Source organism: Eubalaena glacialis, chromosome 9 (assembly GCF_028564815.1).
Source record: "Eubalaena glacialis isolate mEubGla1 chromosome 9, mEubGla1.1.hap2.+ XY, whole genome shotgun sequence".
NCBI lineage: Eukaryota > Metazoa > Chordata > Mammalia > Artiodactyla > Balaenidae > Eubalaena > Eubalaena glacialis.
Window position 1 is genome coordinate 88188185 of NC_083724.1, and position 17089 is coordinate 88205273.

General features: G+C 47.5%; 1 protein-coding gene and 1 non-coding gene across 2 annotated transcripts in view; both read right to left on the minus strand.

The window, feature by feature from the left end:
- Window positions 1-870: 870 nt before the first annotated feature.
- The window catches only part of FANCC (FA complementation group C), a 277595-nt gene continuing 261376 nt past the window's right edge, over window positions 871-17089 (minus strand). Inside the window, 5 exon segments of the mRNA XM_061199225.1 lie at window positions 871-1137; window positions 1728-2294; window positions 4255-4464; window positions 10488-10694; window positions 14340-14520. Coding sequence (XP_061055208.1) covers window positions 871-1137; window positions 1728-2294; window positions 4255-4464; window positions 10488-10694; window positions 14340-14520 — 1432 coding nt within the window.
- LOC133098511 (U6 spliceosomal RNA) lies at window positions 5133-5238 on the minus strand. The gene has a single exon (XR_009702205.1). It is a non-coding gene; the product is annotated as a U6 spliceosomal RNA (small nuclear RNA).

Sequence of the window (17089 nt, forward strand, 5' to 3'; positions counted from 1 at the left end):
AAAGGAAGCTGTCAGGGAGGAGGGAGACCCAGTGGGTCAGGTACTGCCCAGGCTGGTGCAGGAGGCCTGAGAATGGTTGGCTGGAGCCCCAGGGAGGGCCCTCGTGACCCCGATGGGGACAGTCCCTGTGGGCGCCCTAGCTCGGGTCCCACCAACCCGTCATAATGGTTCGAGCTTTAGAAGATGTGCCAATGTGCGTACTCTTCATTACACTCCATCACACTTCACTTTCAGGATTTTCCTGGCTGTTCTTGAACGTTTATTTTTACATATGAATTTTGGAGTCAGATCATCTAGTTCTCCTATTAGGATTCTATTAAGTCTAATTTATATCTCTAAGACAGTTACTGTTTCTATTCAGGATATCTTTCCAGAAGGAAAGAACCACCAGTTAGAGCAGTGGTTCTCAACTTGGCGATGTCTGGACAAAGTTTCGATTGTCGCTCCTAGGCTGGCACCTAGCTCAGAGAGGGTGGGATCAAGCCGCCGCCACAGAGACTTATCCGGTCCCCAGGGTAGTAGCGCCACACTGGAGAAGCCCAGCCTCAAATGCCTGCACACTGGCTTTCTGCTAAGGGCCCTCCTCTTCCTTTTCCTGCTGAGTATTGGGCTGCTGCATGGCACTCATCCTTCTGCAATGCTCGAGAGGAGTAGACAATATGTAGTGTTGTGGACATTTTTAATTCTCTTCCGCTGCCCAGGCTCTGGCCCCTTCCTGTCTGTGGGAGATGCAGTTGGCGGTATCCAGTACCATCACAGAAGCAAAACCAGCTCCACACTTGCTTTCCCAGCTCCCCTTACAGCCTAAGTGCGGGTGGGGGACCTGGGCTTCTCTAGTCAGATGCAGCAGCCGGGACTGTGGCCAGCCCTTCAAAGAGCGGGGTGCAGGGGGCCTGTCTCGCTACTGAAGGTTGCAGACCTTGCAGGACGAGCTACAAGGGTTGCAGAATTCACTGACAGCAGCAGCAGGAATTTCCTCACCAGGCCACTCTGAAGCTGGGTTTTGGGTACTGCTGCTGGCTGGCTAGAGCTAAGCCTTGTCTGCCTGACAATTCTGTGGGCTTTTAAATACCCTTTGGATCGCTTCCCTTTTGCTTTCAACAGCGTGTCTGTTTCTGTTGCTTGCAACCAAGAATCCTGACTGATTCACATGGATTCATCATACTGTGAGAAACGCCAGAGGTCGAGATTTTCAACATTGATTTATGAGACTTTCTACTTCTACAGAAAAGCTAAGAAGTGTGAAACTTTCAGTATCCAAGCATGCAAGTGTCCTACCCAAAACACCAAGTACAATAAGCTATCACAGTTATGTCAGTACTGGGGAAAAGGGAAGGTCCTACATTATCAACTTCCTTTATTACTGTCAGTCTATATATGAGAGATATGATTTGGACCCATGCTATAAACAAACTGTGGACTTGAATTTTACAAGAAGGCTTTAAGACACATTTATTTTGCCTTAATTTTGGTTCTTTAGGAGTGAGATGGTTTGGTGATGATTAATAACTTAGGATTGTTTGACGAAATCCATGTCAAACCCAGAGTCAGGCAGAGGAAGGATACCATCACCAGCAGCGCTGGCTGTCGGTGAGGTGGTGATGGGCTGGCAGAGGAAGAGAAATGCAAAGACCGCAACACAGTCAAGTTCATTCTCTTCCTCCTGGGAGAGCACAATTTGGATTCCTTGTCGAATAAGGAAGAACATTCCTCACGTTTGTTCTCACTGTGCAACACCGGGCGCCTTTGGTTAACACAGGGACAGGCTCAGTTTCGATTTTCCCCGCATTTCTGCCCACTGCCCAGGTCCGCATCCTCTCCAGGTATCCCTTTCCAGTCCCTGTCCTTGACTCCTCCACTTCGACGGAAAACGTAGCTTTCTGCTGGCCTCTGGAAGAGCTCCCATGTTTGTCTAGTACCCTTGTCCCAGCAGTGAGAACGGGGCTGAGCACAGAAGCCAGAGCCCAGGACCGCCCGGACAGGGGCTTGTCCCCAGGTGCCCTCTGCTGTCTCAGGTGCCTCCTGGACAAGATAAGAGGCCATCGGCGCCCGATGTCAGGAAGCAGAGTGATCGTCCAGAAAACCCACGCAAGCTGCTTGCAGTAAAACCGGGAGCGGCCAGCGTCCTGTGGGAGCCACAGGACGCGTGCTTCAAGGATGAGTGGAGCCGCGGGCCGAGTCCCTCCTTCCTGACACCCAGGGGAGCCCGGGGAGGCCGGAGCGCCAGGGCCATGAGTCTGAAACCGCAGAACGAGCAAGAGGGTGGGCTGTGCTTTGTCAGACGCATATTCCCTCTTGAGAAATGGGGGGAAACAATGTGTAGATCAATCCAACTTACACTCAGTGGTAATATTTAAGTCTGGCTTAAAGGAAAAAAAGTGTATATATGTATGATGCATTTCATTTGGTTTTAGCAGCTCCTGCCGACTGCCTGCCCTACAGTCACTCTCCTTGGCAGTTTTCAGACATCTGGTGGCAAGATTCCCAGGCCTAGAGATAAACCACAATTGGTCTTTTCCAGGGGCAGACCTATCTAGGTTTTGTGAGACCTGAAGCTTCCATAATTGGGGAGTAGAGGGAAGCTTTCTCTGAGAAAGATTATAATACTTAATGAATACAAAATTAGGTGCCATGTGACTTTTTATTTAGAATGACAAACTATAAAACAAATTACAAATTTTAAAAAGCTAACAAATTCTGCAAACATCATGAAGTCCTGACGAATAACAAAACCTCTGTATTAATGGGTGGTCATTAATGCCTTTTCTCCCTATAGTTTTGGGCTCTGTCCTCTTTGATCCAAGTCCAAGGCTTAGGAGAACGTTAGAGGCTTTGTAAAGGAATTGGGAAACACTACAAACACACTGAGGTAAGGTCAGGACAGGAAGGGGTTTTCCAGAAATGCAGCTTAAACAATCTGAGATAACCGTCTGGTTTTTATTGTTTGCTGTGAAGCACAGTGTGAATGGATGTCCACGTGGCAGCACGTTCCCCACAGCGGGGCTGGTTCCCAGCGGCCACTCGGTTTAGGGGTTACTCACTGCCACCAAACTAAGCCCTTTTCTTCCTGTCCACAGAGGTTGCTCACAGCTTCCCTGGCAAAGGCCAACACAGGAGAGGCGTCCTCAACGCCAAGGGAAGCATATGATGATGGCACTTGTGATAAAAGTATTTTAACAATATACCTTTCATACTGTAACATTTCTCTAAAGAAAGGCTCAGGTCAGAAGGTCTTGGAATTTTCCAGATCTTCAGGTGGATCCATATACCAAAACAAGTAACTCCCCTAAAAGCTCAACCTCTAATACATCAAAACTTTACTTCTTATACCTCAAACAGGAGCCAAGAATGAGGGAGATTCAGAGATGACTGATGCAGAAATACAAGTGGTCAGAAAAGTCTGGACTCACTCGACAAACAGATCATACACAAAAGAAGCAAAAGAATAAACCTGAAAGGAAAAAAATATCTTCAACTGATGTGAAATAAATATTAATGTTAGCGCTGCCAATTCTTTATTAGAAGTTTCCAGTTCCCATTTTAGTTAACAGAGAACTGACACCTAATCTCTTCCAATGTTTCTAGAACACATCCTGTACCCTCCCCTGTCAGCCACCTTTGAGGTAATATGAGCTCTTTTGGTAACAGCCAGTGCTTAGCCAGTATAAAGCAAAAAGCCCCAAAGCTGGCTTTATTTCATTGCTAAGCAGTGTCGCTCCCCCGTCACCACTCCTTGCTACTGGGCTTGGGTGGGCTCTGCTCAGGGGGCATGGGAGGGAAACTTGAGGGATCCTGACCATCCTGGATGAAGAAGAACGTCTTAGGGGAGCAAGAGAGTATCCCGGTGGGTAAGACGAAATACCAGTAACAATTACAGGACTTCTTAAAAAAGAGATCTGTGGAAAACGGCTACGTTACTTTCTAAATTGATCAGTGGTTCATGACCAATTTCTTGGTCCAAAGAGTTTGAAACATCCAAATAATAGTTGTGCATCTTGGTTTGATATGGGGGGGGGCGGGGAAGGAAATAAAAATCTGTTCTCCCATCCAAGCCTTTTCTTGAGTGATTCTCTAATCGACATCCGGGCTGAACAGGCACAGGGAATGCTGAACCATAATCCCGTCATTAGTGAGTAAATCTCACTGAATTCAGGCTAAAGCACCTGACTTCTCATTTTGTAAAATATGTACTACCAGATCTTGCCAAGATGTTTATGGCTCATTCTTGCAACTCAAAGAGGGAATGCATTCTACAAACGGAGGCCATAAGAAGCGGCCCCACCATTTCATGGCGTAGCCTCCCTGGTTAACTGGCCTGGGCTAGGCTTGCCCACGCAGCTCTGCAAGGAGCTCTTGGGCCAGTTTTCTTGACCTAGGGGCTTCCACACAAAGATGGTCCCATCTGTACAAGGTCTGGTCCAGAAAGCCAATAATCTCGTGCATTATTGCATCCGTCTGAGCCATCTGCAATGAGGGCAGAAGAGAAGGCAAATTAAAACACTTTCCAGACAGATTCATCTCCTCGTCCAGTGGACCAGCTGTAACCATCCCGTCCCCAAAAAGCACCTGCATTCCTATCAGCTCCAAAGGGCTCTTGTTTTGTCTTCAAGGTCATGAGCAAAGCGAGTGTGTTCGCAGAAGTGGGCCATCTAGTGAGCAGAGCCATTCCTAACGCTGGCCCTCAGACCCACAGCGGCTACAGACAAATGCTGTTTCTTGGAACACCCATCACAAGCTTTGGGGTTATTTGCCGTGGGGAGCAGAGGCCAATGAGCACGCTGTGGCTTGACTTTCTGCAAAAGGCTCACACTACTATGAGAACTGGAAAATGCTGAAAGGAGAGTGCCACCTGTTCTTGCACAAACAGCTTTATGAAAGGCGTTCTTGGGCTAGTGGCAGGCCCACTTGTTTGTTAATAGGCACCTAAGGTTTTAACACTTGATTCCTAAGGGAAGCAGGAAACACAGGAGCTGTCAGTTCTGCTAAATACAGCCTTAGCTGTTGGCATCCATAAAGGGAGGGTGAGAATCTAACGATTTATCTGCATGGAGAACTTACTGTGATTTTTTTAGACACAAGCATATTAAGAACCTCTGTTTCTAAGAGTAGTCCACATATTCATTTTTTTTTCTTTAAATATGGACCGCGTCACGAATTTGCATGCCATCCTTGCACAGGGCCATGCGAATCGTCTCTGTGTCCTTCCAGTTTTAGTCTATGTGCTGCCAAAGTGAGCACCACACGTTCGTTTTTCATGTGTGAGGCAAATATTTAAGTAGCCTGAGCAGCCCAAGGTCAGCTCCTCCTCTGTGTCCACACTGGGCCCTTCTGGTAGGGTGACCAGCCGCCCTGGTCCACCCAGGACTCTCCTAGGGCCAGGACAGCCTTTAATCCCAGGCCACCTCTGGCCATGAGTCAAGGCAGACTCTCTCTGCAGCACGGGTACTAAGTGAGTGGCAGCGGGGGACGCCCTGGGCCCCCTGGACAGCACTGGTGCTCCCCGGCCATCTACTGGCAGTGGCCCAAGCTGAGAGGGCTCTGCTGGGGTCGGGGGGCAGGCTGCCAGCCTGGGTGGGGTTCACTGTGGCTCTTGGTGTCTACAGAATCCTCTCTTGGTTTTACTCAGAAGTCACAGATGCTGTAGATGACTTTATGGATGAAACAACATGACCTTCCCTGGGGCGCCTTAGAAGAGCTAATTTACTACCTCAGACCCGAGTGGGGGGAAGATTGCCTCCCGCTCCAGTGCCCAGGGACCACGGGGGCTCCTCGGAGGCAGACGCGGGGCAGCGGTGCCATCACTGACCCTCTTTACAAGCCACCTCAATTCCCATGTTCCACTCCAGGTGTCCGGTCACATACAAACCCCGCCTCACTGCCACTGAGGGAGGGGAAGCCGCGTCCTGCAGAGCTCAGCTGAGGGCATCCTTGTGGAGGTCAAATTCATTTTGAGCTCAACAATTATAGAACTGAACTCCTCTATATTTCAGATTCTGGCTAACTTTTGGCTGTTATTGCTGTGGTCCAGCAACAGAAGACAGAAGGAGAGGGAGAGAGAAACGTGAACTCAGGGCAGGACGAGGGGCAGGAGAGGATGAGCCTTGGGGGCGGGAGGAATCCAGGCACCAGCCAGGCTGCTTGTGCCTCATCCTCATCATAGAGGCTCAGGAGAGGAGAGAGTGGAGATGGTAAACCAGGAGCAGGGGCAGAGAAGCAGAAGAAGGGGTGGGAAGGGCAGGGGTTCTGATGAAGGGATTCAGTGGAGACTCAGAAGCTGAGCCGTGGGGCCCGTGCGGGAGCCTGAGGAAGTGGGGGAGCGTGCTGTGGCCGAGGTTGGGGTGTGAGGCCATGAGAGGAGGAAGGAGGAAGGTGAGCCGATGGCACAAGGGGCAGCTCAGAGGAGGATCGAAGGCCACAAAGAGGCAGGGCTCAGACACGCAGCCTAGAGCGAGCACAGCTCTCCAGAGCTGAGGGCAAGACAAGAGGGCCGAGACCAGGACCCGGCCCAGAAGCTGGCCCTGCTCCCGCCTCTCTGAGTTCACATCAAAGCCAGGCCAGGGCTAGGGTCCTGAGGGTGGTGATGCCAAAGCCCCTGAAAGAGAAAGGCCGTCCACCTGCTCCTGGCCAAGCAGACCTGGCCCAGGGCTCTTCCCAGGCTGTTAACAGGGGGAGGCACCGAGGAGCCCACGAGGGGCTGCCTTCCACCTGTCCTGTTTGTAGCTGCCCTGCCGGGCAGCCTTCAACCAATTGCGTGGCCACTGCAGGAAACCTTCGAGTTAGGAAGGCTGGTATGTTAGTTAAAACAGTTTCTGAACATCTGCAAGGATAGCGCCCAGGAGGCGCTCTCAGCTGTGACGGGCTCCGAGGTGCCCGGGAGGCCAGCGCCCACCTCCTAAGGAGCCGGTGCAGGAAGAGAAAACACCGAGCTTCCTCCTTTAGTTAATCTTTTTGGCAGCTGAGCTGACTTCTGAACGTGAACGAAGGCGCCGGGGTCTTCCACGTTGCCCCAGGCTCAGGTGCAGACCGGCAGCGCCGACGTGAGCTGTTCTGTGGCGACGGGGCTCCGGCATCGGCGGCAACCCCGAGCCTGGTGACACGACCCAGCTTCGGAGCCCCAGCAGCCAGTCTGTGGGTGAGACCTGAGGGCGGTCCACTGTGAACCTGGACCGTCTCCCCAGGATGGAGGGAAATGTGATTGGAATACAGAAGCAGAGACCTGCACGTCTCCGAGGAGCTTTTTCTCTGGGTTACGTTCTCTCACACCCTACGTGCTGGGCCGGCCGTGGTCTCCTTGGCCTGCTCTCCACTCCCAGGGTGACAGGACAGCAGAGGAGCAGGAGGGTGCAGGCTCAGGGAGGCGGGGCAGCCAGGCCTGAGCTGGCTCCACGGGCTGAGGCCCCTCCCACCGGTGTCCAGGGCCTGGGCAGGAAGTCAGAGGTCAGGCAACAAAAATGCCACCAGCACCTGCATGATTCAGAAGTGTCTGCCTTTGACTTTAAAAATAACTTTCAATTTTAGAACAGTTTTAGATTTATAGTTTGACCCAAAAGAAAATACTGAGAAATCCCATATCCCCTACACTCAGTTTTCCTGTTAACATCTTACATTAGTACAGTACATTTGTCAGAATTAATGAACCGATATTAATATGTTTTATTAACCTTATCTTTAGGTGAGACTTTATTCTGATTTCCTCAGTTTTTCCCTAATGTCCTTCTTCTGTTCCAGGATTCCATCCAAGACACCACATTACATTTAGTCATCATCCCTCCTTAGGCTCTTCTTGGCTGTGACAGTTTCTCAGACTTTCCTGTTTTTGATGACCTTGACAGTCTTAAGGAGGACTGGTCAGGTATTTTTGTCAAATGTCCTTCAACTGGGGTTTTTGCCAACTGTTTTTTCATAATTAGACTGGGGTTATAGGTGTGGGTTAGGAAGGCCACAGAAGTAAAGTGCCATGTTCATCACTTTATATCAACATGACTTATCCCTGCTGATGCTGACCTTGATCACCTGGCTGAGGCAGTGGCCGAAAAGTGACTATTACAATTTACACTTGGCCAGAGAAAAAGTTGGTTGATACCATGTTCTACAGATATGAGGACATTATTTAACTCTCACCTCTGGAGGTCCCCACCCCAAATGGATTTGGAGGTAAGTGAGATGTGCATTTTATAAAAGCACGCGATAGATCATTATGCTAGGGTGGGCCCTGAGGAGATGGCACCCAGCAGGTGACAAGCAAGTCCTCCTCTGCTCTTGGCCACACCCAGGCTCTGGGAGGTCTTCTGTCTGTCTGAGCCCAAGAGGGCGGACTGACAGGCTGGCTGCGTGGTCTGCCCACCCCACACACGTTGCTCTCCTAGGACCAAGGAGAACCTTGTGGGCACCGGTTACTGAGGTTCTTGGCAGTCCCACTGGTCACTGGGACTTTCTTCATGTTCACATTCAAACAGAGCCTGCCCTGGAGGGGAGCGGGAGGGGGCCTCTGGGTACTGCGAACATTCCTTTCTTGATTTGGTTGCTGGCTGCATGGGTATTTTTGGTTTGCAAAAATTCATCAAGCTATACCTTTCTGTATATACCTTATATGACAATAAAAAGTAAAAACAAAAACAGAAAAAAACCTAACTCCAAGAACCAGCACGTTGTGTTTTTTTTTTTTTGAGATGAGCTCATAACATAAAATTTGCTATTTTAACCATTTTTATATGTACAATTCAGTGGCATCAAGTACATTCACAATGCTGTACAACCACCACTACTATCCATTTCCAAAACTTTTTCATTATCCCAAACAGGAACTCTGTACCACTCCCCAGCCCCTAATAACCTCTATTCTACTTTCTGTCTCTATGAATTTACTTATTCTAGGTACCTCATATAAATGGAATCATACAATATTTTCCCTTTTGTGTCTGGCTTATTTCATTTAGCATAATGCCCTCAAGGTTCATCCATGTTGTAGTATGTGTCATTCATTCTTTTTTTGGGATTTTTAAAATATTTATTTCTTTGTTTTTTGGCTGCATCAGGTCTTAATTGCGGCACGCGGGATCTTCGTTGCGGTGTGCGGGCTTATCTCTAGTTGTGGCACGCAGGCTTAGTTGCCCCGCGGCATGTGGGATCTTAGATCCCCGACCAGGGATCGAACCGGTGTCCCCCGAATTGCAAGACGGATTCTCAACTACTGGACCACCAGGGAAGTCCCCATTCATTTTTAAGGCTGAATAATATTCCATTGTATGTATAGGCCATATTTGGTTTATCCATTCATCTGTTGATGAGTATCTATCTGGGTTGTTTCTATCTTTTGGCTATTATGAACAACACTGCTATGAACAGGCATGAACAAGTATCTGTTTGAGTCCTTGCTTTCAATTCCTCTGGGTACATACACAGAAGTAGAATTGCTGGATCATATGCTGATCCTATCTTTAAATTTCTGAGAAGACACCAAAGTGTTTTCCACAGTGGCTGCACCATTTTAACATTGCCAACTGGAAAGGTGCAAGTGTTCAATTTCTCCACGTCCTTACCAAGACTTGTTTTCCATTTTGTTTGGCTTGGTTTATAGTATATGTCCTCGTGGGTATGGAGCGGTACCTCATTGTGGTTTTGATTGCATTTCCCTAAGAGCTAATGATGTTGAACATTTTATTCATATGCTTATTGGTCATTTGTACATCTTCTTTGGAGAGATGTCTAAATTCATTGCCAGTTTTTGAACTGGGTTGTTTTACTGTTGTTGAGCTGTACGAATTCCTTTTATAATCTAAACACTAAACATTAAACCCCTATCAGATACGTGATTTCCAAATATTTCCAAGTATAAATTCGAAATTTTTCTCCCATTTCAAGATCTGTCTTTTCACCTTCTAGATAGTGTCCTTTTATTTGCAAAGGTTTTTATTTTGATGAAATCCAATGTATGTTTTCTTTTGTTGCCTGTGCTTTTAGTGTCATTATTCAAGAAATCATTGCTAAGTCCCATGCCATAAGCGGTGCTCACGTTTGACTTGGACCGTAAAGAACCCCTCATGTCAGCTGGGCTTCCACAAGGAGCTCTTTGTAATTAGCAAACTTTTTTTTAAATTAACAAATGAAATTCTTTGAGCCACTGCAGTGACCACATTCTCACTGAAGTCTTGTTTCTCTTCATGAGGAGGAGAGTCATGAACTGTAACTGAAAGACGACAGCCTGGGGAGACAGGAGATGAGCCTTCACCGTGGGCCCTGGCAGTGCGCTGTGTGACCTGGGAGAAGTCCCCTCTCTTGTCTGAGCCTCCCTTCCCTCTCCTGTGCCACGCAGGTGTCGCATAGGGCGGGTTCTGGGTCTGGCCCAGCTGTCCCCTCCCGGCCTGTCCAGCCGCGTTTGGACAGCATCTTGGTACCCACACTCTTCAAAGGCTGGGTCCCTGGGTGATAACCCACCTTTTCCCTGGGATGAGAATGAGAACCAGGATGCCAGAAAAGGGGAGACTTACGAGCGTGATGACTTCCTGGGCAATCGTGTGGCCTCCGGGAGCCCAGAGCAGGAAGTTCAGGAGGAGGCGCCTGATCAGCTGCTGACAGGCAGGCGGTCTGGTAGCTCCCTCTCCGCCCTCTCCAGCTGCTGCCTGCAGATCCCTGGCCGAGAGGGTTGGACTCCTGAGCAGCTTCATGAGGCAGCTGAGCACTGCCTTCACCTCCACCTGGGAAGTATAATTTCAAAGGGAAGAGATTAGGGAAGAGTCGGGACACGCAGGTTGTAGGATGACTCAGTTCTTTGAAGCAACCCCCAGAAACAGGAGAGGACTGGCGCCCGAGGGAGGGCAGATGGGGCGGACCATGTCAGAGTTTACACACTGCTCCACACAAACCCAAATGGGCGTAATGGAAATTTCTTGACTTTCTTTCGTCCTGCTCACTAAGCAGCCAGGGCATCATGCCAGGAATCGACCTTTTTTTGTATGAAAGGAAATGGAGAAAAGTCCTCAGCAGAATGTAGTCAGATTTTTATATTGTGGGAAAAAGAACAAAAGGCTCCTTGAAGACTTGCTCACTATCACAGCCACAGGTCAATTAAAGCCCAGTGCTTGGACCTCCGCGGAGCCAACGTGCTGATAAGAATGAGGTTTGTCTTTCTGCCACCTTCGGCGGGGAGGAAGCGCGTGTGTTGCACACACACACACACACGCACCACACTGGTTTGGTTTAGACACTGGGACACTGTTCATACATGTTTAAAGCTCAAGCAGAGGTCACAAGTCTGTGGAATCCACATAATAATAGTGGCTGTTATAGGTCTGTGGGTTGTTTTTGCATAAAAAATATTTATTTCATGCTGAGATTTGTTTGCTATAAGAATGGTACATCAAGTTGTGACTTGGAAAACAGTAAAAACTGAAAGCTGTAGATCCAAAGTGCCACATGGAACTCATGAACAGCTATGTTCCCTCATTTTCAAAAGAATACTTAGGCCTACTCTGAAAATTCCCATGACCAATTTTATGGATTTTGTGTGAGTCGTTTTTTTCCCTGGAAGTTAAGGCTTCATTCAATGAAGTCTGTCATAAGCTCCAGTACACTAGCAGTGCTGTGTGAGCGACTCCAACCACAAGGCAAGACCGTGAGAAACTGCACCCCAGGGCCCTTCCATGCAGGAGGGCAGCGTCCCTCACCCCCTCTTCTCTTGCTGGGACCAGCCTGCCCTCGTCTGACAGCGTCTACGGGGGCCCACGGCCGTCCTGCGTCTAGGTAGGTCTGCAAAAATGTCAGGGCTTAGGAAGCAATGCCTCCGTATCCATTTTCTTCCTGACTGGCATTTGATTTTCTCCTCTCATCCATTATTCCCTGAGGCTTGTCTTCTTCCTTTCTCTTTCACTCCAGGCCGCCTTTCCCTTCAAATACCTTCCTCACATGCCCAAAACTTTAATGCTTTCTAAAAATCTTTTCAGGAGAAAAATATAAGCTTTCTTTTCTAAGTATTAATTTTTGTCCTGCATTATGAAAATTTATATATGCTCACTGTAAAACATTTGAACAAAAAAGTAAAAAGAAAAAAAATCAAAATGACTGTAACTCCACTATCCAAAGAGACTCGTTGAAAGTGAGGTTTACATCCTTATCATCTTTTTTCTATGCATCGTGAGCACAGCACTCACTATACACAAGGTATTCTAGAGTTTTCACAGTTCACTATAAGCAATTTATCATTATCTATAGCACATGTTCTTTGAATAACATGATTTTTCATGGTAGAATGCTATTCTGTGGTTGTAATACACCACAGTTTATTTAGCCGATATCCTTACTATTGAAATGTAGGCCATTTTCAGTTATTGCAGTTACAAACAATGCTGCAATGATCTTGTACATAAATCTTTATATGGCTCTCTAACTACTTCCTTAGGATAACTCCTAGAAGTAGAATGACAGGGTTAAAGAGTATGAACCCTCACCTAATTCTTTCTTAAGAGTATACAAACATAGACAGTTTTTGTTTTTTATCATGATTTAATTCAAAGTTAGCAAAAGAAGATGAACACTGGCTGGCAGAGGACGTGGTCTGCAGAGTGGAGTGGGTCTCTGAGCAGGCCGTACGCGTCCCAGGCAGGAACGGTTGCTCTTTGCCCCACCCCCTCCCAATCCCGAACCTCAAGGATGCCCAGCAGAGGTGACGGTTCCAGTCACAGAACACTGCTGCGTACGGTCCAGTACCGTGATTTAATTATGCCTTTCAAGGCAGAGGCACAGATATCGTCAAGCTCAGTCAAATCTTATAAGAATCATGCTTTCAAAGACAGTTCACAGTTTGTCAAGTCATCCAACAGACCATCAAAGGTCAGGAGAGCGAGAAGTATGCACTACTAGTTAAACTAGGAAAACTGGGCCCCATTTGCTCCCCGGATGCTGCACAAACCCGTGCCTCAGGCTGAGCACCGAGAAGGAAGAGGAAGGAAACAGACATACGGGCACTGAACTACTCTGAGTGAGCTAATCTGTTTTTATCCAGGCTGCCAAAGCACCCCCTGAGTAAGAACTAGGCATAAGTTTTATTTAAAAAAAAAAAAAAAAGACCAACTTAACTAGTAGAAAGATAGGCCAATGCAGAACTCTCTAGAAAATAAACCTTATTGGACAATTTATTTCTCTACACTTCAAAAGTAATCTGTCAGCTTCTATGATCGATTTGGAATTTAACATATAACCTACCAATTTAGCTTATACAGAATCAAATATAAAGTGTATATAAAAAGGTTTCAGAAATCATTAGTGCTTCATACATTTTAATTATTATTAAAATTAAGATAATGAAAAATTAGGATTCTCTTTAATTAGTTTAATGTGATATTTTAAAAGGGGAAAAAATAGGCTTTCTTTTTAATCAGATAGCAATTCTGAAATACATGTTAATTTCTAAAACAAAAATGTTCTATTTTTGATCCAAAATCATCACCAAATTTCAACTTTTTAAAATCCCAACTCTTTTCTTTCTTCTGCCATATAACATGCTTTTAAACAAGTAAAATATACAGCCATATCTGAACTAGTCTCTGTTTTTTTCAAACAGAAAACATCAAGCAAATAGGAGCACTGCTCTCTACATAAAGAAACCTGCTCCCTTTAATTATTAAAATCAGCAAAAAGTGCTGGCAGTTGAACTTCTAAAAACCAGCAAATAAATGTTTGCAAGGAAGGCGCAAATGCCTTTAATCAAAACACTGCTCCTGTAATTATTATATTCCACACAAAATAACAACTGTCTTTGCCACAGACAGTTAGCCACTCCTGTACTTTGCTGCTCTGTTATTTAGGAAATGACCAAGTCCTTTTTCAGAAGCGAAGTGGTTAATATCATGTGATTACTGTTTTAAGAGTTCTAAACAAAGCCAGTACTGTGAGGATCTACTGACTGATCCAAGAAGGGAGTTAAGTCAAGACGGAAGCAGACAGTGCCAGGCCACAGATCAGAAAGAGGACGATGCTCCTCAGAAGAGCGGTCAGATCCTGCATGGCATCCCCTGGAGGGAGCGGCCCCAGGGCCAGGTGCGCCTGTGAAGCATGACAGAGTGGCAGTGACCAAGAAGAGATAAAATGACCCAGGGATGGAAGGGCTGCACCTCATTTCCTCGGTGCCTCCCAGGACAGCAGGCGGCGCCTGGCCTCCAGTCCACTCCTGAGGGCAGGAAAACACCTCGACCACAGGCCCAGCTCCCACTCACTCATCCAGGCGGATGTCTGCATGTACCTGCTGAGGCGCCTGGGGGTCAGTGAAAGCCAAACCCACTGCAGGGTCCCTTCCAGCCCCTGAGAGACTGATCCTGAGGCCGCACACCATAGGCCTGGCCACCCACCATGGTCTGTGCTCTCTGCTGACGCCCAGCGCCTGGACCGCAGCTGAAAGCCAGGAGCCACAGCAGGGCCTCTGGAGCTTCAGCCTCAGCTTCCGACGTCAGTAACTGCTCAGCCGCCATATCAGCCCATCCTCCAAAGTGAACGAACAAAAACCAGCTCTCAAAGGGGCCTCCGTAGGACCTGGAACAGAACCAAAACACATGGCAGCCAGGCAACTTGATTTCTTTTTCCTTTAGGTTCTTAAAGCAACTTATGTTTGTGAATGGTTGGCTTCAATTGTTCTTATCCACTGAAGTACAACTTGCAAGGAATACGAGTTAGCCTCAGAAAAAGAGCTCACAATGCCGCCCTGAACCTGTCACAGGACTTTCAATGGCATGCCTCTCAAAACCTCATGTGCCCTGAGGACCTCAGACATTTAAATCTTTAAATCAAGGTCATCCAGGGACCTTGAGTGAGCACAGGCCTTCGAGAAAGGAAGGTTTTGGCCCATGATCATCGAGAACGATGCAAGATGAGACCCTGCAGGCCCACCGCTCTGCCTTCTACGTGGCCTGCACAGCTAGGCTGCTGTGGAGAGTGGGGCCCCTCAGCCACCAGGCAGCCACCCAGGTAGCCCTGAGCAAGAAACGAGGGGGCTCCCTGGGGTCCAGATGGAGACCAGAGAAGGGACGCAGGCCGAAACACGTGCTATTCATTTTCTCACAAGACAAAAGATTCTGGTCAGTATTTTGGCAATTATGAATTTTTAATGAGCTGTATATTGTACTCTTTCCTGTCATCAAGTATACATCAATGCTGAAAAGTTAAAGCTTTTGTGAAGCTATCCTTTTGTCACACAGGGAACCGGGAGTTGCAATAAAGGGTAGACTCTGCTTAAGGTAAGGACCCACTAATTTTGCATAGTGACAGTCCTAGCAGTTTAACATCTCCCCTGGGAGAAATGGAGCAGGACTGGCCTGAGATTAACGTAGAGCAGAACTTTCCTTCTGAACTGGGGAAGCTCCTAGAACAGGAAAGCTCTGAGCCCCTCCGCAGTGCTCCATCTTTGCTGGATCTGGGTGCGTGGTCCTCTGCTTGGCCCCTGGAATCCCCAAGCCAGCACTGTTCCCACCTCTCCTAGTCACTGCTTTCCTCCTGTTCAAGTCCTCCCCGAAAACAAGTGATTAAATGTTCTGAAATCTAGCTTGCAAAACAGTGACAGAAAAGGAAGGAGGAGGAGCATGAGTCTTACTCCCTTGTCCCCACAGGAGGGAGAGCTGATGCTCCAGGGGCCACATGAGCGGTGGGCTGGGTTATGTCTCAGAAGCAAGGAGCCAGCTCCACGGGGTCTCCTTCCTGCAGGCCTCACGGGAGAGTAAGCTGAGCAAGGGCTCCCCCATGCTCGCTGCTCTCACATGGGCATCCCTCCTGGATCACGGCTCAAGGCCTGGTCATTCTGCCTCTCTTCCTCTAGTAGCTGAGTGTGCAATGCAGTCCCATGGGGCTGGCTGAGAAGGTGCCTAAAGCTGCTCACAGACCCCTCCCCGCAGGTGGCCCTGAAGCCTAGTTGAGGCAGATCTGGGTTAGGCAGGAGCCCCAAGAGGTTTGGGGTCTAGGCCCTGCTCTTCAACAGAGACAACCAGAAGGGGTGTGTATGGGGCTGCCAGGGTATGGCAGGTCGTTAATATGGCCAATCCTCTGATCCCCACTTGGCTGACAGTTCTGTCTGTCTCCTCTACTGGTAAGAGTTTGGGGGCAGGGTCGGGAAGGGAGGCTGTGTAAGTGAGTAACTGGCACCCAAACCTGCATCAGTGATGATGAACAGAAGAGCACCGGCCATAATATGTGATGGCTCAGTAATGAGATCATAGAGAATTTCAAGAAGGAAAAGTGGCAACAAATAAAGACAGTATTAGTAGGCTAGTATAGACAATGAATAAAATATGTATACTCTAAAAGCAAGGAAGTTAAGAGGAAGCCGAAGGGTACTATGTTACAAAGAACTTAGCAAAGCCTAAATGTGAATGCTTCTAGGGAAATAACACATATAAGAGGGTACCTAATATCATAATGTTAGAAATTACTTTATGTTAGAATGGATTTTCTAATTTTAGACAAATATTTATTACAAAGAGGAGGAAAAGAAACATTTCATCCTACTGTGCAGGAGAAGTTTAGAATTTCCTTCCCTAGAGAGGTAGAGAAGACCGAAGGGCCCAGAGAGGTGCCCTTCTCGTTCTGCAGGCCAGGGGTTGCAGCATGTGAGCACTGCTTTTCTCCTAAGGTCTATTCTTTTTATTGTTATGCTTGTACATTTCAAAGCCTAACAACTGTCTTTGCCACAGACAGTTAGCCACTCCTGTACAGTTTCTATGCCAGGTATTTACACATGCAGCCTATTTATTCTGAGCTGCTCGAAGTGCTTCTGCCACTTCTTACTCAGCAGTGTGCTTACCTGTTTGGGGATGGAAACAGACCAATACAGCCATACCTCGTTCTACTGCACTTCACAGACAATTGTGTTTTTTCACAGACTGAAGGTCGTGGCAACCCTGCGTCCAGCAAGTCTATTGGCTTCATTTTTCCAAGAGCATTTGCTCGCTTCCTGTCTCTGTGTACATTTTGGTGATTCTCACAATATTTCAAACTTTTCCATTATATTTGTCATGGTGATCTGTGATCAGTGATGTTCCTTGTTACTATTGTAATTGTTCTGGGGTGCCATGAACTGTGCCAATATACGATGATGAACTTAATCGATAAATGT